Source organism: Triturus cristatus, chromosome 4_1, assembly GCF_964204655.1.
Source record: "Triturus cristatus chromosome 4_1, aTriCri1.1, whole genome shotgun sequence".
In the NCBI taxonomy this organism is placed as follows: domain Eukaryota; kingdom Metazoa; phylum Chordata; class Amphibia; order Caudata; family Salamandridae; genus Triturus; species Triturus cristatus.
Window position 1 is genome coordinate 1,286,934,004 of NC_140585.1, and position 21,990 is coordinate 1,286,955,993.

General features: G+C 45.0%; 1 protein-coding gene across 2 annotated transcripts in view; it reads right to left on the bottom strand.

The window, feature by feature from the left end:
- The window catches only part of UHMK1 (U2AF homology motif kinase 1), a 117,972-nt gene that overhangs the window by 20,633 nt on the left and 75,349 nt on the right, over window positions 1–21,990 (bottom strand). The window contains exons 5-6 of one of the 2 annotated variants that reach the window (XM_085654799.1): window positions 11,515–11,591; window positions 345–443 (exon numbers count right to left, since the gene is read on the bottom strand). In XM_085654799.1, the coding sequence (XP_085510925.1) occupies window positions 345–443; window positions 11,515–11,591 (176 nt within the window). Of the gene's footprint in view, window positions 1–344; window positions 444–7,186; window positions 9,082–11,514; window positions 11,592–21,990 lie in introns of those variants that run through there. The other variant, XM_085654800.1, reaches the window with a different exon arrangement.

The window sequence follows — 21,990 nt, forward strand, 5'->3', positions numbered from 1 at the left end:
GTTTTGCAGGACAGAAGAACCTGGGGAGACTTCATTTTAAATAGGGCCATTCGTCCAAGTATGTTAAGTAGGAGGTTTACCCACCTGACCATATCCAGATTTGTTCAGGTCATCAGAGGGTTACAGACAAGGCTCTAGGTTAACCAAGGTTCCATGGAGATAAGATATGGCTTCTTAAGTATTTAAAATTAAGGTAAAGGATCAGGAATCACGTATGAAGCATTCATTCTTAAAATGACAGACATCCCATTTCTGAAGGATCGCTGCACTCTAATAAAAATAATAACCTTTTAAAAAACCTAGTACAAAACATTATTTTAATATGCACTGTAAACGGCACTTACCTTCATATTCTTCCTCAATTTGCAGGCAGCGTTCATCCAACACATTTAACAAACGCAGCACAGGAGTTGGAAGCATCACTAAATCTTCAATATGTGGAGCTGTTACAGAAAACACCCAAAAGGACATGTCACAATCTAGGAGGCATGGAAAACTGGAAAACATGAACAGTGGCAAAGCCAATCAGTCTGACAATAATAAAACTTTAACTAATAAAAATGCTGCAAAACGAAAGAAAGTTTCAAAGTAGCATTTGGTCACAGGAAGATGAGAAAGGGCCATAAGAAGCATCCCTGCACAGAGGGGGAATGAGAGATAATGCTTCACATTTCTGACAGTGGTAAGGATGAAAGAAAAACAGTTGGGTCTATTAAAAGCCTTCCTGTTCTGTGTTGTTTGCTGGTTTCATAAGCAAGACATTTAAGGTGAAGAATTGTTTCCAACTAGCAGATATGAAAATGCAATATTTAAGCACATTAAAACAAGCATGGTAAAAATTGAGGGACTAGTGGAGAAGTGTTTGACGGACGCTTGTCTGTAAACAAGAACATTCAAATGAAGCATTAGCAAGAACTAGGACTGTAATGAACGGACTGCCTACAGATATGCAATTGTACTAGGCGTTGACGTTGCAACTTAAAAAGATGTTCTCTGTATACAAAACATGTATAAAGACCTTGTAGTGCTCACGGTGCTAAACGTTCTCATCCTTTCATCTGTGGGAAGTTCTTGGGCTTATGTAGCAGATACACATCTCACTGTGTGGGGGGGTGATGGCCCTGGTGGTCTTGTGGTGCAATTCCACTTCTATTCAATATCTGAGAACTATATGAACAGAAATCACCCAACAAGCTTTAAATAACTTCAGGTGACCATTTTGATAGTCCCCCTGCACATAAAAAATGCTTTGGATAATTCTTAGAATGGTGGAAATTTTGGCTTATGTAAGGTTCTTGTGCAAAGCAATTTGCTTGAATGCCCTTTAGTTGGACCCCAGCAAAACAGCAGGAGACTCCTCTCCTCCACATATGTAATGCTTGTGGTTGACCACTAGTTCCTAGAAACCCAAGTGACCCCATACACTGTGGACACACAATAGGTATCCAACAGCCCCAAAAGACGCTTGGCACAACGTAGCTAATGCCCATTTGGTGAAGTAATTACTCCAACTATAGCCATATGTCTCGGTCTGTCTCACCATGAGTGTTAAATAAACAGCACTCCTGTTCTACAGATACAAACCATGTGATCAGGAAGGTTTTCAGTGCTGTTAAGGCGTTTCCACATGAGTCAGCCCAGAGAAATCCAGGTACAGAGTGTCTACAGTGCCTCCTGCCCCGCAGTAGTCACCTTTTTGTGGAGCAAATACCATCTTTGTGGACATAGCTTGCTTTTTTATCAACTACATATTGATTTTTATCATGGCTGCATCTGATCGTCCAACGTTACTTCATATCTTCCGGATTGCGATTAATAACTGGTCTGCCATGGTCTGTATAGGACATTCATATTGTCATGTTTCAGAGAACTCAGCTTCTCGTGAAAGAAGATTTTATACATAGCACTTACATAACCCTCAAATGGAGAGTCTGACAAACAAGTTCTTCTTTTCTTCAGTGAAACTAGATTAATTGCCCTGCAGTGACCATCAAAATTATTAATTCAGCTAACAGCATTTTAAGAAAAGCTTACTGGAGAGGTTGAGGGTTAGCCAATCGATGCCTGCAGAGAGGTGTGGGAGAGAAAGCGAGCCCAGGGGGACAGTGGCTCTCCGCGGGTGCCGTAAGTCAACAACCGGTCACTAGAAGTCATCAGGACCTGGCCCCTGCCCGCAAAACAGGCTATGTTGGAAGCCGATGTACCCTATGCTTTCCCACTGTATTCCAGCTTGCTCTGTAAGCAGTGCAGCGAAGAGGACCCCTGCAGAACGGCTCACAGCACACGTGGCAGGAGCAACAGAAGGTTGACCAGTGCAAGTGCAGGAAGTGGAGTAAGGTTGGGCCTTGGGGGTCGCAACGTATTGCTGGTAGGCGCAGAAGCAGCTGGTATTAGTCGGTGCGGCTTGTGTCTACAAGCACTAGGTTGCATACCAGCTTCACTTCCTCAGTTTTATCTGCATTCCATTGTTTACAGTGTGTGTCCAGCAGCTCCCCAAACTTGCACTGCTGCAATTTGTAGCACAAAAGGTCTACCTGGGTTGCTGTCCGACTGTATGTACTCTTCGAGCAACCACTATTCTGTTGGTTGGACACCGCGTTTCCCAGTGACAGCACACACAAGCATGAGAGCAAAGTGCTCTCCCTCTCTCTCAGCCACGGCGGACAGACAGCCCCACTTCTGCTTCTCCCGGGGTTTTGCCTTTGTCAAGCCTGGCTTATCCCGTAGCCTCCGCTATCCTCCCCCTGGGGGCCATGGCTGCTGTTTTCGTCCCCCCACCTTACAACAGTTGTCGCCGCAAGATCCTGATAAAGACTACGACCCTGTTAACCTATTTCCTTCACCGACATCAGTAATAAAAACGGTGACTCAGGGTTACTGGGTTACTGTGCAAGTGGCCTTTAGTATCTGTTTCAGCACTACACTGAAAGCAATCGCACATCAGGAGCGCAATTTCTTCAATTTTTTTATTTTTTTTATCTGCGAGCAGAGGTTCCCAGCAGCAGCTTTCCTACAAGTCCCTTTCATCTATTTCAGGCTTTTAAATAAATAAATAAATAAATAAATAAAGCTATGTCAAAAGCAGCCAAGGAAGCTTTTAGCCCCTCTTATCTGAAAGCTTCATCTTCGACAATATCTTCTACAGCTCTGACCCAGGCAAGTGATTGAAAGCCTTTTTGTTCCCCTTCAACAGTGAGAGTCCCATCTTCTGACCATAATGGAGAAATTTAGGAAGGAGGTAAATCTTCCAAGATGCCAATGGACACAGGTGAACTTGCAGGATTGGTCAACAAGTCCTTGGGGATACAAGAACTGACCTCTCCTCCAATTCCATCATTTGGGAATCAAATGTTCCATCAGGGTAATGGAGAGTGTTCTACCAGGTTCTTCCCAGTAACCAGAAGGAAGCTCTCTCTCTAGAGAAAAGAAATGAAAAATCAGCCAAGGAGCTCTTTCCGCCATAATTGAGTTCTTTGCTGTATGATGAAAAGGGGAATCAATTAGTCATGCCATTAAAACGAGAAATGCACGAAACACAAATTAATTACATAACGAGCATGCATGTGTTCCAGGCACTTGGAAGGCTGCCAGGAGACTCCGTGATAAGATACGAGAGCAGAACGACAGAGCTGCTTAACATGAGAGCGAGCCTTTCTTAAAATGGTCAATGACTGCATTATGTAGGACAGCGAGATTAGGACGAGGGGTCGCCCTGATCTCTAGAGGGGGCAGGGAACGTCAGGCGCACCCACCAGCTTTATGTTTATTCTTATGTGGAGTTTATGTTTATAGATCACTAGCTGCAGGGTGCCTGCTGACGTAAATAAGCAGGAGTATTTTCTTAAGTGACACTCAGTCTGAAATATTATTGGCCAAAAGCATAGAAATACAAAAAAATCATGTAATTTACAAGGGTAACTTCCTTCCTCCCTTGCACAAGTTATCGGTCGTCCCATAATGCAAAAACTGAGGATTCCCCCCCATACACAGACGTTTTTTTAGGGAGAAACCACTTGTCCAATAAATATTTGCCCCCTGCAATAATACACTTACTTCCGACTTTATGAAGAGAAATGTTATCTCCGTTTCCAGGGTCAGAGGCTTCTTGCATAGGGCATCGTAAAAAACCCATGAATTGAATGGGGTTTCAATGTCCTATGCAGAGACCAAAGGCAGACGACACCGACTCTAAACCGGTGAATATGGCAATACCCCGCCCGGGTCATTTTACATTTGTGAAGTGCCAGTTTTGAGCAGCCATGCATAATGCCCAGTTGCTTGGGTTCGTTATCAGTATGTTTGGCACATGTGGACAGGCAGTGGTGTGGCGCTTCCACTGTGGACTGTATTCACCACCACCCACAGCAGTCATTCACTGTCACTAAAGCCCCAGCAACGAAGGTGAAACAGACAGTGTGAAGGATGCCCTGGTACTAATCGACGCGGCGAGTGATTGGCAATGTATATGCTTTAGATTAAGGTAGAAGAGAGAATTGATGGAGTAAGGTAACACGGCTTGGCCATTAGACTGACAATTTGATAACTGCTAGCCTGCAGAGCTGGTGAAGTGATAACACTGAAGTGCGGAGGAGGGGGGGGGGGGGGGGATGGGGCGCCTCGGGAGTGATTGAGTTAGACAGCTGAGAGTGGAGCTCTGAGGCCTTGTTTAGGAGTGCCTACTTGGATCCAATGGGGCCGGTGGAAGGAGTTACTTACAGTCCACTTAGAATTACCAGGTGCACCTCGTACACTTGACCCAGAGAGTTAGGCTACTGAAAGTGGGGTCGGATATCTGGTGTTAAACTAGAAATAATGAAGGGGAATGAAAAGAGGGAGTGTTCTCCCCCAATAATTCTTTATTAGTAAAGGGTCCCACTTTTAATCCTGGTTAACTCTGCCTCCCCCAGCGCCGCCCAGATTTACCGGTCATCCCGGTATCAGAAAGAACCGGGTGGAGAGGGCAGAGATAATGAGCGGGTTACCCGGGAGCACGGATCCTGCCTGCCCTGTTGTAACAGGCAGGGCAGTCCACGTGGGCTGGCGGCCGCTCATCTTTCCACACACTAGGTCTGTAGTGAGTGGTCTGTGGGTCAGGAGGGGACGGTAGATCTCTTACAGTCAGGCGGCGGAGCCTGCCGTGTCAGCTGAGGGGAACAGGGAGGCCTGCCTTGTTCAAGGGTGCCGCTGCGCCTACTGCACCGGTTGTCACCGACTTCCATGAGGTGATGAGGCCGAGATCTGGTGTGGTCACCCCCATGGCCGTGCCAACGGAGGACACCGAGGAGAGGGGGCGTCGTGAGTACCCTTCGGTGTATTGGAGGTGGGGTGGGGTGGTGGTGGCTTTATCGTGAGGCTGTGGGCAGCAGACTAAAAATTGGGCGACGTGGAGGAGCAGCTGACTCTCCAGCCAGTGTGTCTAATGATTCCTGCCGCGCAGCTGCAGGTCCCCGAGCTGGTAACGAAGAGTGCCTCCTAAACCAAGCAGACAGGAAATTTCCAAACCTCGTAGGAGCTTATAAGAGTAACAATCCGTAAATCTCAATAATACAGCAGAGAGGAAATAAAGCACACGGTACAAAGCATTTAAATGTTAACTCCTTACTAGCAACACACGGAGCTATAGCCACACAGCCACAAATATGGCCACGATTCACAGGCTCCAAATGGTGTGTCAGTTGAGCTGCTTGCTTTAAATAGGATAGGCTAAGATTCGCTAGAAACCAATTAGCCAATCGGAATCCATCTAGCAATGAATTATGGGATATTTAGTCCCACCCCACCAGCAACCAAAACAAGGTAAACTGTTTGGAACATGAGATAAAACAAAGCAAACCAAGATGAAAAACAAAACTAATGTCAATCTGAAATACCGACAACCCAGCTAAAAGATCTACGGTGAACATTATACACTGTGTGGATCAAAACATGCTGGAAAGTAGGGTCGGGTGAGCACACATTAATGTAATCACAGATTAAAAGCATCAACCCAAGAGACCGTGACCAAAATGCCTGAGAGCCAAGTGGGTGCATACTTGTGCGTGGAAAGGAACACAGTGTAAAATCATCACAGATTAAGTACAACGGCCCGGAGGTATTCAACTAGCAAGAAAGCGTTTTAAATGTTAACATTAAAAGTAAAGCGCGGGTGCCACGATTATAGCAAAAGTAAAGTAATAGATGGAATAATTGCGGCACCCGCGATTTACTTTTAATGTTAAATTGAGGAAGTGAAGCGCACCCAACCGCAGGCCGGAACTGAGGCGAAGTAAAGACGTGTGGCCGCGAGACGCGCTCTCTGGTGTGGGAGGGGCAGAGGGGTGCCGCGAGGAAAGCCCGATGGCAGAGTGAAGCCAAAAGAAGTGAGGAGCACAGTGGGGGCCAAGACATGCGCGAAAGTTAATTACCCACATGCTTGCGTGCACGTGTGCAACCACCTTGAGGCCAGCAAAAGCCTCTGGTAGCACTTTGTAAACCCCCTTACTAAAAGTCGAGCAAGCGCATGCGCTGCTCTAGGCTCGACCTAAAAAGGCCCAAAACCTTCTCCTGCTAGCTTGCGACAGATTGCATTTTTGGATGTGACAGGAAACCAATCTTCAAGAGTGGGTGCAAGAAAATATTATTCCCCCTGAACAAGCCGGTTTTAAGAGAAACCATAGCACTATTGAGAATATTGCTGTTCAAGAAATTGAGAAAAACTCCTTATTCTGGGGTATAACAGATATTGCCCTATGTCAATTAAATGTGTGAGATCCGGTGGTAGAGGAGAGCAATCTTGGGAACAAACCTCAACCATATCTAACCTGGAATCTCTCACATGGGATGCGAAGATTGATCCTTTTAATGAGATTGTATCTGCTCCACCTACAGGTTAATACTGGTATATGGGATAAAGTGCCAAAGGAGGAGAGAATCTGTGATTTATGTCAGCTACATGTTCAAGATTGTAATGATGTAACAGTTGCATGTCCTGTGTTGCACAACGCACGTCGCCTCTTTTTAAGGCCACTACTTAATTAGAACATTCATTCAGTATAAGTAGGCTTTCCTATTTATAGTTTCTATTTTTGGTAAATGCTGGTGTTTCTTTTTTTTCAGTGTTTTACAGTGATTTCAAGACCTTAAAAAACAGTGGTTATCAGTGGTCACCCATTTTGCGTGCTATTAAAAACAGAAACAGTGTTTATCCAGTGTTTATGGAACGTTTCGCTTTTATTATTGCTTGCTTTCTGCACTGCATGACATATAGAAAGTGTACATACAGTGTATATGAGGTCCAAATACATTTTTACAAGTCAAACTTATTGTAGTACACCATACAATATTTCTTCAGTGAGTCTTTGGTCATGCGCGCTCTCTTTCCTTCCCCTGTAAACTTTTACTTGTGAAAAGGCCCTCTTGAAACTGGCAACACCAAAACGGCCAGTACACAACATGCCAACTCTGGCCACTGACGTAGCTTACCATGCCAATACTGGTGTACCTGAAGGTTGAGATTTTCTGGGACAGGTTCTGCAACATATGCGTTGAACTGGATGCATATGTCCTGAGGGTTAATAAAGCAGTCAAAAATGAAGCTGAATGTTTCAAAGTCCACAGAAAATTCCCCTTTACGGAAGGGATCTAGCACTTGTGCAGAGTTCCACAGTGAGGCTTCATTGACTTCAAACGCCATGGTTGGTGAAGGAACATTTCTATGCATCATTGCTAGCCATTTCTCATGCATTGTAAAATAAAATGTCCTGAATTGCTCCTCAACACTTCTTTGCTTACCAAGTGGCAAGCATTCTCACAAGGAACATGTTGCAGAGCCAAAGTCACTAAAAGTGTCGCTCAGCCTACTTTCGAGGAGATGCTTCACATCTACACCAATTGTGATGAACACTTGGTAGACAAGGGCGTTTTCAGACTCTAGTTGTTTGATTATGTCCACTACAGCAGTCATGTTTTCCTGTAAAAATTCAAGAATGCAGTACAGTGTACTTTTTTTCACATCACTACCAATATGTGACCGAAGATCATCACATCTCTTGCCTTTGGCAGCATCACTAAGCAAATATTCTGTAAACGGTCGCGACAGATAATATTACCCTCACGGCCTCTAGGACTGAGAACCACCGACTAAATGACAGTTGGAACGACTCTTTGCTGCCACACAAAACGAGAAATATTTGCGTTTTAGTTTCCGCGCATAACGAAACAGTGCACCCGAATGGACTACGATATCAGTGGCATTCTTTATTAACTCTGAAGATTGAAAAGATGCTTTCAGTATACCATCTAGCAAGTGGCATGGATCTCTTACAGGGAAAGGCTTCAGCTCAGGTATTGTTTTTGACAGGTCATCGCACAACTTTTTTCATTTACGTAGCTGAATCGCTGCAAATACAAACAATATCACTGCAATCTTTGTTAAACTTGGTAAGAATTTCTGTAGCAGCATTCAGAGTGACACTGTTGCATGTTTTCAATACATCTAGATTTGCCACGATGGTACGTCTGTACCATCCATTTTTTGCATCACAAAACTGGATTAGCACAGCCACTGCTGGGTCGTAACACATCTCTGGAGTTTCATCAAAGGTAACAGAGATCTTTAAATCACGTTGAAGTGACTTTGAACTATGTTCAATATCTGCAAGGCACACCCTGGTAGGTATATGTCATACATTTGTATTGCTTTTGGTAATGTTTTGCATGCTGGTGCACACTTGCGGAACAGATTCGTAATCGGTCCATCAGCTTGGTGTAAACTGCTTCCAGATTGCAATAGGGCAGCACAAATTCATGTACAACATCCTTTTCCTCCTCACGTTTTCTTTTAAAGAGGGTCATTGTCTCAGCAAGAGACATCTGGCATAGGCTGTCACTATTAGGTGGCTGTTTCAATTTGAAGTAAGTCTTGGTGACAAGATGTTCAGCAATTCGGCTTGCAGTTTTCCCAGTTACTATTGGGACAGTCACTCTGCAAAACTGGCAAATTAACCTCTCTTGCCCACGCACTTCTTCAACCATGAAATCTTTGTTTTCCAGCGCATAATCTTCTGCCGTCTTTATTCTGCGGGGCATGTTGTTCTGCGCAAACTAGATCAATACAAAAAATCCACTTAGAAATAGGTTGTATACTATTGAGAAAGTAAAAGAGAAAGACAAAATTTTCAAGGACTTCATAATTTTACCAAACTTGTTTTAGGTCATGCCAGCTTCGGTAATGGCGGGGGCGCTTCCTAACCTACTTTGCATTTCTTTTTAAAAGTTTTAAGTACGCTCGGCTCCCGCTGCACAGATGCAGACGTCTGCTTGGACCCAACTACTCTGCATATTACCATTAACGTCACTGCTCTGCATATTGACACGCACCGCGCTGCTCTGCATACGAACATGCACCTCACTACTCTGCATGTTAACATGCACCTTGCTGCTCTGTATATTAACATGCATTGGCACTTGAGACTGGCAACGCCAAAACAGCCAGTACACAATTTGCCAACTCTGGCACCAACGTAGCTTACTTAGTAAACAAAAGTTGTTAATATCTTTTCTGGCAGGTAGCACGCCCGAGGTGACTGGAGTTCCAATGTTTGTTAAAAAAGCAAGTCATTTTTATATTCGCCCCCTCAGGGTTGTTGGACAGAATGTTTTTTTAACAATACTGCGCATCACAAAGTTTTATGATCCGCAATTCATTACATCACCTCATGTAAAATGAAACGATTCTGTAACACAAATTCCTCGTGTCTCACGCTCACAAGCCATTAATGAGCACATGTTGCTGGGGTCCAGGTGCTGCTCCGGCTCTTGAGGCATTCACACCTCGGCCCCCCATGTGTTGGACCAGCCAAGCAGCAGTGTTTTCCAACCGCCCCTCCGCGTCAGGCCACCGCATGCAGGCCATAGTGGGTGGGGGAGAAAGAAGTATGCATGGGCCTTGCTGGGGGCCAGGTATTTTCACCTCGGTCCCAGTGTCTTAGGGCTTCGGTGGAGGGAGTGTGCCGGTGCTTGGGCCTCCCTGCAACACAACAGAATCCCAGAGTCGGCAGAGCATCCTGTGATTCTGGGCAACCCGCTTAATATTTAAAGGGCTACAATAAACAAAACTTTTTCTTTCATGTGATCAGCACACTTCCTAACATGCAAAGTAACACAGTACAGTTCTGTTTTTTACTGCTTTGGCTCCCTCAAGTGGTCACGCTGTGCAATAAATATGATAGAGGTTTAAACCGGGTCAGCTGATTTTCCGCCAGTAGGGTATTGTCGGGCACAGTCGGGTTTAACCAATTTCCTTAGAGCCTAAGTATAAGAGACCCAAAAGTGCCTAATGTCTCCTCCTAAAGGAATGGCTTGTAATAAGATTTTAAAGACTTTTTTTAAATGTTTTTTAAACTTATATTAATGAGCAAGGTTGTTTAGCCTTACAAAAAAGGTATCTGTGGAATATTTGTAATCCTTAATTTGTTGTAGGTACGATGAACTGTAGCATGCCTAGCGTTGCACAATGTACTTTGATGTCTTTCCGGCTACTGATCTTCAATTCATAACATCTGATCAGCATAGAAGGTTGTAGGTGTTTAAGATCTGTCAATGATATGGGCAGCAGGATTTGAGGTTCGAGGGCAGCATTTATATTTTTACCTTGCACAATGCACTTAGTTACATTTGAAAGACATTGAATTTTAAAAATATAGCATTCGAATATTTTAAGAGGTCAATAACTATTTAACATTTGCAGTCATGACTTGGGCCGCGACAGGATCTTTTCACTTTTTTAATGTTTCCATCCTTATCAAAATGTGCACTTTCCGTCTGATCTTTTACTCAACTGACTATATGCAAGCTATCGTAGTATACATAACGTCAAATTAATTTTTTTAAAGGTACTTTCCCAATGAATTGAATGACCTTGTTTCGGCGGTTTCTCTGTAATACAGTTGGTGTACAGATCCTTTTTAATTTATGAAGGAATTGTTAGAATTTATGATTGCATATAACATGTATAATTGGGTTTTTATCTTTTGATATGGTGATATGTGTTTCTTCATCGGAATTCTGCATCATAAATAACAAATGCAATATGGCCATTTACAATATGTTGTCATAAATGGCATGCTAATATGCTACCACTTTTTATGCGCGAGTAGATGTGAATTTTGAAAAGCCAATATTTGAATTTGGCTTTGCAGTTACTTGTGGCAGTGTATCCTTGGAATTGTGCACCTAATAACGTATTGCTAAAGGTACAGTGGATTTCATATTCTTCAGAGGGAATTTACTCTCACCATATTGTAGAAACCTTGAATCTTTAGGAAATTCAAATGGACCACCATAACTTTGAATATGTTAACGCACACCTCCTGCTTCCTGTGAAGGACCCACATTATGAATTGAGCATGCCACGAGCAGAGTGCACCAACACTTATCTGCCATTATAAAATCTATCACATTTGAAGGGTTGGGGATGCACGTTTTCAAGCCTTTAGAAAATCAAAACGAATAAAAAAAACAGGGGTAATAACTTACCAAAAGGAATGCTAAAGAACGGGCTGCACAAAGCTTTCTCCGCTGTGATTCTGTCCCTTGGGTCTTCATGAAGCATGCTGTATGGAAAATGTCAACAAATAATCATTTCTAAAGTTTACTTAGTGGAAACTTGAGCACAAGTGTTAAGCTCGCTTGGGTAAGGCAGAGAGATTTAGTTAGCGATGGCTGTAAAATGTGAGAAATCGCATGATAAATATAGATTTATTCTATTTGATATGGTGCCAGCATGAGGACTTCCAGCCAATTCAAAACATCTATTTCAGCAAAGTCTGATAGAGTCTCATTTTATCTAGACAGATTAGGAATTCCACAAATTCTTGTTCACAGAGTCTAAGATCTCAGAATGCAGCAGTCCAAAGGCTTGTCCATCAGGTGAGATCTGACCACTACACTCTAGGATGTGCCACCCTTCAATGGTTGGGAGTATTAAAATGCATTCAAATCAAATCTCTTAACACAGTTAGCCATTCTTTCAACAATCAGCATAGATTCATTCCATGCTGTAATGTGCTAGTTTAAAGCATGTACAGCTGCAGATCACATATTATGTACATTCCTGCTATCTAGTGCTGGGCTGAAATTGTTACAACTTTTTCTATTCGAAGTTCTTTCGGGTTTGGAGGAGACTTGTGATGCCTCCCCTGAAACCCATGATGCACCAGGACAAAAGACTCCTCCTTAGATTGTTTTTTCAGATTCAGATGCTCTGTTCCATGTGCACCAAAGTCTACAATTGGTCGCCAGAGGACCAAGACTCTGCTGTAGATGATAGTTTCAGGACCAAATCGGTCAAACAGTCGTGGGCCAGGTTGTATGAGAAGGACTCAATTAAAGGGGGTGGGGTAAGTGTGGGGGCAGGATTTCAAAATGGAGCATACATATTTTTAATTCTCAAGCAAGGGCACATTGCCATGGTCAGACCAGGATTGGTTATGTAAATTTCCTCCACAAAGCAAACACAACAAAATAGCAAGTTTGGCTTGTAATCCCTTTTGCTCAAAGAAATCCATTCAACAAAGACACAATCTGAGGTGGGTGCATTATTACACGATATAGTGCTTAGATGCAGAGTATTCATCCACTGTAGTAGCAGAGGAAGACAAGGGAGCAGACTCCAACAGCGAAGGAAGCCCATCTTTTAGTCGAAGTCACACTGAGGCACAATAACACAGCATGTCTCCTCTCAACTCAAGAACAGGATATCCAGGGGCCTCCAATACACCCATAGCCAAGACCAAGAGTATACGTTGGGTTTCTAGCACACATTCAGACTGGCTCATCCCCAAAGACCTTTCGCAAATATTGTACCTTTTCACACTGAGGATTCTCCTCCAGGGTTCAACTTCGAACAAAGCCTTAGCTCAACACCATGGAATGGCCCCAGAGCACCATACCTGGACGTAGGAGCCACCATCGAAAAACAGTCTGCACAGCCCACTAACGTCTAGACTATTTGGTGCTGAAAGGCAATTTAATGCTGGAAATTCTTGGAGGTTGAAGGCACCTCTTTGATGCCGAAACTGGTACTAAAGTCAGGCAAGCCTTTGGCGCGCAGTACACCAGCTGCTTCAAGAAGATGGTGAACAACCAGATAGAAAACAGCGCATTATCTACACTGACCTCCAACTGTGGAGAAATCCACTCACATGCCACTTCCTCAAGCCATGTTCTACACACAAAGAGGAAACTTACATTTGCAAAGACAATTTTCAAAGAAATAAGGGACTAACCTATTCCAAAGAAAACAAAAACTGACCCATTCCTACCCTCACCACAAATTTTCTGACCCACTACCATATTATCACAAGCCAATTCAGAACTATCATCAGGACAACATTTGGCTTGACTACAGGGTGGAATCTCAGAATGATACATCTCTAGAGACTTGCCCTGTAAAAACCTCACCCACAGATGATGCCCTATCATCATAAGGTTATTGCAAGAGAAGTGGCACATCTAGATGCATGTGGAAAAGGAGGAAGATGTCTTTGATTGAAACCCTGGTTGAGATGATATAATTTCCTGCATAAACCATAATTGTTGGATCCAAATAACTCATTTCTGGGCAGGTTGTTTCGAGACCTACAGCAACTAGTGGCCATCAAAACAGACCATCTCCTAATGGGTTGTAGCGCACGAATGAGTCACCTCACCATGCAAAGTCAGATTTCCATGCAGGAATATCTTTCACAACAATGTGTTGGAACCTATGGGAATCCAGATAGAATTGTGACCCTTTTTTTGCCTCACATTCACTGCTAAAGGGTTTCTATTTGAACAGGCAAACCAGCAGATATGTGATAAATACAAAAAAGGGGGATAAGCACTTACAGCGGTTGTACGACAGAAGCACGCATAGCTGAACCACCCGTGCCTCAACATCCCGGTCCCAACAACGAATGAGTCTTAAGCACACATGCCTTTAGGACGCAATTTTGTTGTAAAGGCATGATTGGTAAAGTGATGTGTGGTAAAGAGCACCTAAAAAACTATCTAGACCCCACCCCAGCCCAGAGCACTAGTAATGCCTTAGCCATGAAAACTGTCCCCCCCCCCCAGCCCTAAAACCTGGCCCCAGCCCTAAAAATGACCCCCCAGCCCTAAAACCGGCCCCAGTACTAAAAACTACTCCCCTCCCTCGAGCCCAAAAACCGGCCCCAGCACTAAAAATTACCCCTACCCAAAATCTGTCCCCAGTACCAAAATACTACACCCCCACCTCCCCAAAAACCGGGCCCCAGCCCCACTTGCCAGACTGCATCCCAGAGCGTCCTCTTCCGATCGTTTCTGTTCCTCTCCACGTCCATCCAGACAGCACACTGCCTTAACCAGGTATATGCGTGGCTAAGGCGCAAGCAGGGTTCCGCTTGAGGGGTAACTGCATGCGTGGCTCAGCCTGCATTGTGAAGGCAGTTTCCCCTCACAACAGCAGTCCCAGATTGAATAAAAAAAAAAAAAATAAAAAAAAAGATTTGGCAGTGGGTTATAAGCCATCAAGTACACTTACTGGTGGAACATATCCCAGGTGTGGACAAGGGACTTTGTGGATTACTCCTGCTGAGGTGATCTGCAAACACATAAATGGACGATCAATCCATAGTTGTTAAACCAATTCTTCCAGTTGTGGGGTATGCCAACAGTCTACCCGTCTCCAACTCACAAGAATTGCAAAGCTTTGCCCCGAGGGACTCACATGCTCTGCCTGTGCAGGGACATTTGCCTACATTTTCCCGCAGATAGTGCTGATCGTTTTAACTTGGACGAGACAGGCATGGTGCTTTTGGAATTCGAGATGTCCATTCACCCTGCAGCTGCATAGAGCCCCATCATGCAACGGAGAGGGCAACTGCTGCAGCCAAATACACGTTGCAACATCTTACGCTTCGGCAGTCGAGATCTTAGAACTCAGATATTTTCAGCTCCCAGATGAGTGCATGAAAATCTTAAGGGAAGACAAAGACTGCACCACCAGCATATTATGCTGCTAAACTGAAGAGATTCATAAAAGACTAAAGGTTTGAACATGAATACAATAAAAGCTACCATACAAGGCATTGTTACTTGCTATACCTGCAAAAGTCAGACTTTTCCTACTCTTTCAGTAGAGCTCATTAGCAGCAAAGATAGAAACCATACAAAAGAGCCTTTGTCAAACTATTTTGAAATACCAGTCACTAAAGCATTTCTGAATGGATTAATTAGGGGCCATTCACCTGTTCCTTAATATTGCAGTTACTAAAATTATGAGGTTTTCCTGTGAGCAACAATTCCCCACCCCCACCCCCACCCCCTTTCGTGTTCACTACAATAAATACCTTGGAAAATTGCTTTTCTTGTGGTTACCTCGTACTCTTGTTGAGTCAGTGAACTACAAAGAATGTCACTGGAAGAACCATCTGAACTATTTCCTTAAAGTACTCTCTTCTTTTCATGTTGAATTGCCTTCATTCTTTCCGGAGTCACAGCTAGCATCAGAAAGGGCTCTGGACACTTTAGATGTAAACCCAATCTTCAATTCAGGGATAGCCAGATTGATTGCAAAGTGCGTCCAGATCTGCTGTGATGACCAAACATATATTGCTATCTGTACTGAGGGCACATTTGACACATTAAATTGGTGTCAATTTGGGTTTCCTAGGTAACATTCCATTTGCAGAAATTTGCAAAGCTGCTACTCGGTCAGCTATCCACATATTCATTAAACATTATTGTGTGAACATTAAGGCATGCCAAGAAGCTCAAGAGGACTAATAGTTCAGAAAGCATTATTTCCACACGTCTTCCGATTCTGGTTGCAAATCACTGCTCTAAGGGGAACAGGTACTGCAAGTCTATCTATGCAAAGCATGTGATCTACAGCTAGACAGGTGCAAACAGAAAAATATAACTTACCTGTGACAATCACTTTAAAGCCTTAGTCCCAATAGGAAAGGAGCAGACAGTCATATCACAGGGAACAAGATAAGAAAGTGAAGGATAGTAGGGAAATGGGGGTATACAGGCCCCCAGAGAAGACAAAAAATATGCATCATAGCCCATCATCCAGGGAACATTGAGAAAGAGGAAATGTTTGGCAAAGGCAGACAGAGGGTTTAAGTGGGGGAACCATCCAGAAAAAAAACAAGAGTATTAAAGAGTGCAGATGTTAAAGGGTAAGAATCCCACTTTAAAAATGAGATAGAAGAAAACCTGAAAATAATTTTTAGAGAAAGTGGTGTAGATTATATTGCAGGAATCACAAGGAACTGGATCTACAGGTTGGGGCAGTTTACGTTTTGGGCCTGGTTTGCCAAAGTGAGTGTGCTTAAAAGTATGGGCACTTTGGAATGTGTTCCCTTTGGCTTGTGTGTTCATTTCTGGGTGGAGAACTACAGTTTGGTAGAAGTACCAGTCCTAATCCAGAGAGTAAGGACAGATTAAAGGTAGAGTGCTTTCGCAACAGTACCTTTCACTAAATCTCTGAATCTGGAAAATAACTTTGTCCTTTATTCAACAGTACATATTATATAGCTATTATGTAATGTTTAAATGGCTCTAGGCTTAAACTCTGGTTGGAGGACATTCAAGTTATTACTTGCAAAAATTTGGAGTACTGGAGGAAGTAGTGTTCAGCCACTTTACTCGTAAATATTGAAAAGCGTAAAGGGAGAAGTGGGAGAACTCTACAGACGGTCCTTTGGAGACAACTGTGTTGTAGAGCTTACATTTAGTGTCCATTTTGCTTTCCTTTTTGGCTTAGCATCTTTTTCTAATGGTGGTTTGCACTTGTCTTCCCTAATACGAGCATGCGCCATACACCCATTTATTCCTGACAGATATTGTCCCTCTGAGTCTGCGCATTTAGTTCCAGGGTCGCACAAAGTCGAACATGATGCATCGTTTTATTTTTGTTCGTAGGAGTTGACTATTTCTACCCAAACTAATATAAAGACTTTGTTCTTCACCTCTGGCATAGTGCGAGGAGTAGTAGTTTCTTACCTATAACTCCAGTTCTGTAGTAGGGGATCTCTGTGTATAGTCATAATCATGTGAATAGTCCCGCCCATGTGCGTGGACTCCGGAGCACTTCATTAGATATATTTTCTTAAGTTGTCCTCTTCTGCAGTCCTGCATAGACATTTAAGAGATAAAGAAAGACAATAATGCAGCCTAAAAACAACTAGGCTACGCTGGCCATTACTTTATCCTTTAGTGAAAAAGATAGCCAGGTAACAGTTAAATTTAACTATTTTACGGAGTTTCACACATAGAGAAAATCCCCTTCACAAAGATCCTTTTTCAGGATAGAGATGAAGGGTTGGACAGACAAGCCCCATAGGCTGCCATTATGTGTCTGTAAATTGATACCGTGCCTTTAAGAATCCTTCCAGAGACCCTCGTATCCCATGATGCACAGCCAATGGCTAGTTACTTTCAGTTCTTTTTAAAGGCGTATAAAGCAAGGTCTGCTAAATTCTGGACATACCGTTTCATCCACCAGGGAGGAGGGCGGGTTGCTTATGACTATCACAGAGCTACCCCTACTACAGAACTGGAGTTACAGGTAAGTAACCACTCCCTCTGTAGTACTGTAGTAGGGGATCTCTGTGTATAGTCATAATCATGTGAATAGAAAGCCCATCCCCAAACAACAAACCCCAGCGCTGGAAGAAACAAACAGACCCACTATTGTGCAAATAGATTGCTCAGTAAAGACTGCCCAACCTGAGCATCTGCCCTGGCATCAGAGTCCAGGCAGTAGTGTTTAGTAAAGGTATGGACTAACTTCCAAGTGGCAGCCGTACAGGTTTCTGCAATAGGGACGTTACGGAGTAAAGCCGCTGTAGCAGCTTTACCTCTGGTAGAGTGAGCCTTAGGCTTACTAACTAGAGTCTTGTTGGCTTTCTGATAACACAACTGAATACAGGACACGGTCCACCTGGAGATGGATTGCTTGGAGGTAGAAAGACCAGTCCTGACAGAGCCATAATTAACAAACAACTGATCCGATCTATGAATCTCCTTAGTCTTATCTAAATAGAACATCAAAACCCTTCTAACATCGAGAGAATGAAGGGATCTTTCAGCAGGAGACTAAGGATGCTGAAAAAATGTGGCTAAAGAAATCGTTTGATTCACATGAAACTGACACTACTTTTGGAAGGAATTATGGGTGAGTCCTCATGACTACCTTAGAAGAATGAAACACTGTGTAAGAGAGCCTGGATTTCACTCACCCTGCGAGCCGATGTTATGACTACAAGGAGGGCTGCATTCCAGGACAGATGCTGGAGAGATGCCTTATGAATGGGCTCAAAAGGCTCCTGCATCAGTCTAGAAAGCACCACATTAAGCTCGCACGGAGGTGAAGGACGCCTAATGGGAGGAAACACTTTCTTCAAACCTTCCAGAAAATCTTTGATGACTGGGAGTTGGAAAAAGGAAGTTTGTGAAGGACATTTCCGATACGCAGTTAAAGCTGCTAGGTGAACTTTAATGGAATGAAAAGTCAGGCCAGATTGAGCCAAATGCAGCAAATAAGGAAGAATGACATCCTCCTTACAGGAGGTAGGATCTGCATTCTTAGAGGCACACCAAATGCAAAATCTCTTCCATTTATATGCGTAGGAAGTCCGTGTAGATGGTCTTTTTGCTTCTTTTAATATCTCCATACAGTTCTGAGGGAGATTTAAATGTCCATACTGCACTAACGCAGGAGCCATGCTGCCAAATTCAACGACGAGAGGTTGGGATGCACCATCTGCCCTCCGAACTTCGTGAGAAGGTCCGGCCGTCATGGAAGCCGAAGGTGCGGCAGGAGAGACCGGTGAGGTTGATCGGTGAACCACCACTGACTGGGCCACTCCGGAGCAATGAGGATCATCTTGGCCTGTGATTGGGAAAGTTTGATCAACACTGTCGGGATCAGAGGAATGTGTGGAAAAGGGTAGAGAAAGCTGTTCGACCAGTTGATCCACAGTGCATTCCCCAGCGTCCCCGGCTGGTAGAACCTGGAGGCGAAGTCGCGGAATTTTCTGTTTTCCCGCAGTGGCGAACAGATCGACCTCCGGAGTTACCAATCTTTCGAATATTTCTTGCACCACCTCGTCGTTTAAGACCCACTCGTGATTTTCGAGAACGAGTCTGCTGAGAGCGTATGCCTGAGCATTTTGCACACCCAGGAGGTGAGTCGCTGTGATGGTCAAGTCCCTGGCCAGAAAACAATGCCAGATCGCCTGGGCCTCCCGAGACAGTGGGCGAGAGTGGGATCCCCCTGCTTGTTTAGACAGAACATCGTTGTTGTGTTGTTCGTCTGTACAAGCAGGGAACTGGTGCGAAAGAAAGGCTGGAAAGCTTTCAGTGCCAAGTGAACAGCTCGAAGTTCCAGGAAGTTGATGTGATATGTGGACTCCTTCACGGACCACCTGCCCTGTATCTGTAGGTGATCCGAATGCGCACCCCAGCCGTGGAGAGACGCATCTGTCAAGATGGTCTGTGTTGGAATCTCCTTGTGGAAAGGAGTCCCTCTGAGGAGATTGTGGGGAGAACACCACCATCGTAGACACTGGATGGCTTGCTGTGACAACATAATCCTGCCCTCCCAACTCCCCTCTTTCTGGTTCCACTGATCCTCCAAACATTCCTGCAGAGGCCGCATTCGGAGGCGTGCATGAGGAGTGAGAGAAATGCACAAGGGCATGGAGCCCAGGAGAGTCGACACCTTCCTCACCATCGGGAAGGGTATGGTCATGAGAGGATTGATAAGCGTCTCTCCTTCTAATGGGACACGCTTGCCTTGCAAGTATCGATGGAGGCTCCCAGATACTGCCGACACTGGACAGGAGTCGGGACAGACTTTGAGAGATTGATGTGTAGACCCAAGCGATTCAGCAGAACGGACGTTCTGTTGAAATGCAGTTGTGCTTCCTGAAATGTGGTTGCCTTGATCAGCCAGTCGTCCAGGTATGGATAGACAAACACTTTGTTCTTCCGGAGGTGTGCTGCGACTACTGCCATGCATTTTTTTAAAGTCCTGGGCGCTGACTTCAGGCCGAAGGGAAGCACTGCATACTGGTAGTGATTGGTGTCGACCAGGAACCATAGGAACTTGCGATGTTTCCTTGCTATGGGCACATGAAAATATGCGTCTTGCAGATCTATGGCACATAGCCAGTCTCCCTGATGCAGCTGAGGGTAGATCTGATGCAGAGATAACATGCGGAACTTCTCTGCAGATCTATTTGTTCGCTTGCCGCAAGTCAAGAATGGGTCTGAATTAGTTCTTGTCCTCCTTGCGTACAAGAAAGAATCTTGATTATAGACCTTGTCCCCTCTGGGCAGGAGGAACCAGCTCTATTGCCCTTTTCCTTAGCAGGGTATTGGCCTCCACCTGAAGCTCGCGCAGCCGGTGTTGAGAGCAAACTGGCGGTATTGATGGAGGAGGGCTGGTGAAACGTAGACAGCATCCATTGCGAACAATATTCAGCACCCAACTGTCCTCAGTTATCTTTTTCCACTCTGCCAGATAATTTTGAAGGCTTCCCCCCCCCCACAGGAGTGGGCAACAGAAGAGGGGGAAGTAACCCTTCAGGGCTTGGAACCCGCTGGGGCCTTGTTCCCTGGTGTCGACTGCTGGTTAGACCTTCCTCTCGACTGGCGTCTTTGAAATGGCTGAAATGACCGTTGAAACTGTTGCTGTTGTTGCTGTCCAGACTGACGGCCCTGTCCACGCTGGAATCACTGAGAGGAATAACGCAGTTGGAAAGGGCGGAAATTCCTACGCTGCTCCTTAGGCTTCTCCAAGCCAACAGCTTTGAAGGTTTCCATCTCCACCTTCATGCGGGCCATCTCCTCGTCTGCATGGGAACCAAAGAGGATGGTACCCGAGAATGGAAGGTGCGCAATACGCTGCTGAGCTGCTGGTTTTAAAGAGGTGCGATGCAACCAGGAATGCCGGAGAGTAACGTCAAGGCAATACTAGTGGGCTGCAAGGAGAGACGTGTCCGCTGCCGCGCTGATAATCTGATTAGAGACCATCAGTCCCTCGTTGAGTACCTCCTGGAAGTCCTCCTGTTTGTCCCTAGGTAGGAGGTCTAGGAACTGGTGAAAAGACTCCCACAAGGAACGGTCGTAACGGCCCAGCAGGGCAGTAGAGCTAGCCGCCTTCATTGATGTTGATGCAGTGTTGCAGACTTTTCTCCCCATAGTGTCCAGCTTACGGCTTTCCTTGTCCGGAGGGACTGTGGACGAGGGGGCCGTAGCATGCTGCTTCTTTGCCGCCGCGACAATGACTGAATCCGGGGGGAGGGGCGTCCACCCGAAGGCATGCAGGGTCAGAGACCGGGGAACGGTATTTCTTCTGGAGCCTCGAAGGCGCAGATTTTACCAAGGCAGGCGTAAGGAATAACTCCATCGCCAGTTCCGCTAATCCAGGTACCAAGGGAAGCAGAGGGCGAGAGGTTTGCTTCTGCTGCAGTGTCTCAAAACTCACCGACGTAGTGGGAGTAGGCACAGAACGCAATGACCAGTTTTGCCGCTCCCCTCACAAGAACCTCCTGGAATGTGGCAATGTCATCAACAGGTGACACTCTCAGAGGTGGCGAGTCCAATAATGTGGGAGAGTATCTTCCCTCACTGGTGGATGCTGTGTCCCCAGTATATCGAGAACAAGATCGCTTGTGACGACGGCGCCGGTGAGACCTTGTAGAAGAACGGTGCCGGCTGTGAGAGCGATGTCTTGGCCGGGACTGTGACCTTGCCCTTCTAGGTTCTGCAGGTGGCTGCGACGGAGGAGGTGGAGGAGGAGGCGACGGAGGAGGCGTTTTAGGAGGAGGAGTCTGGGGCCGCGGAAGCGGTGACTGACGAGGAGCCACAGGCTCACCAGGAGCAGGCTCCAGTGTCCTAGTTGAAGAATAGGTCCTGGAATACTCAGAGGTAGATACCACCCTTCTCCGTTTGCGGGCTGGCCTTGATGAG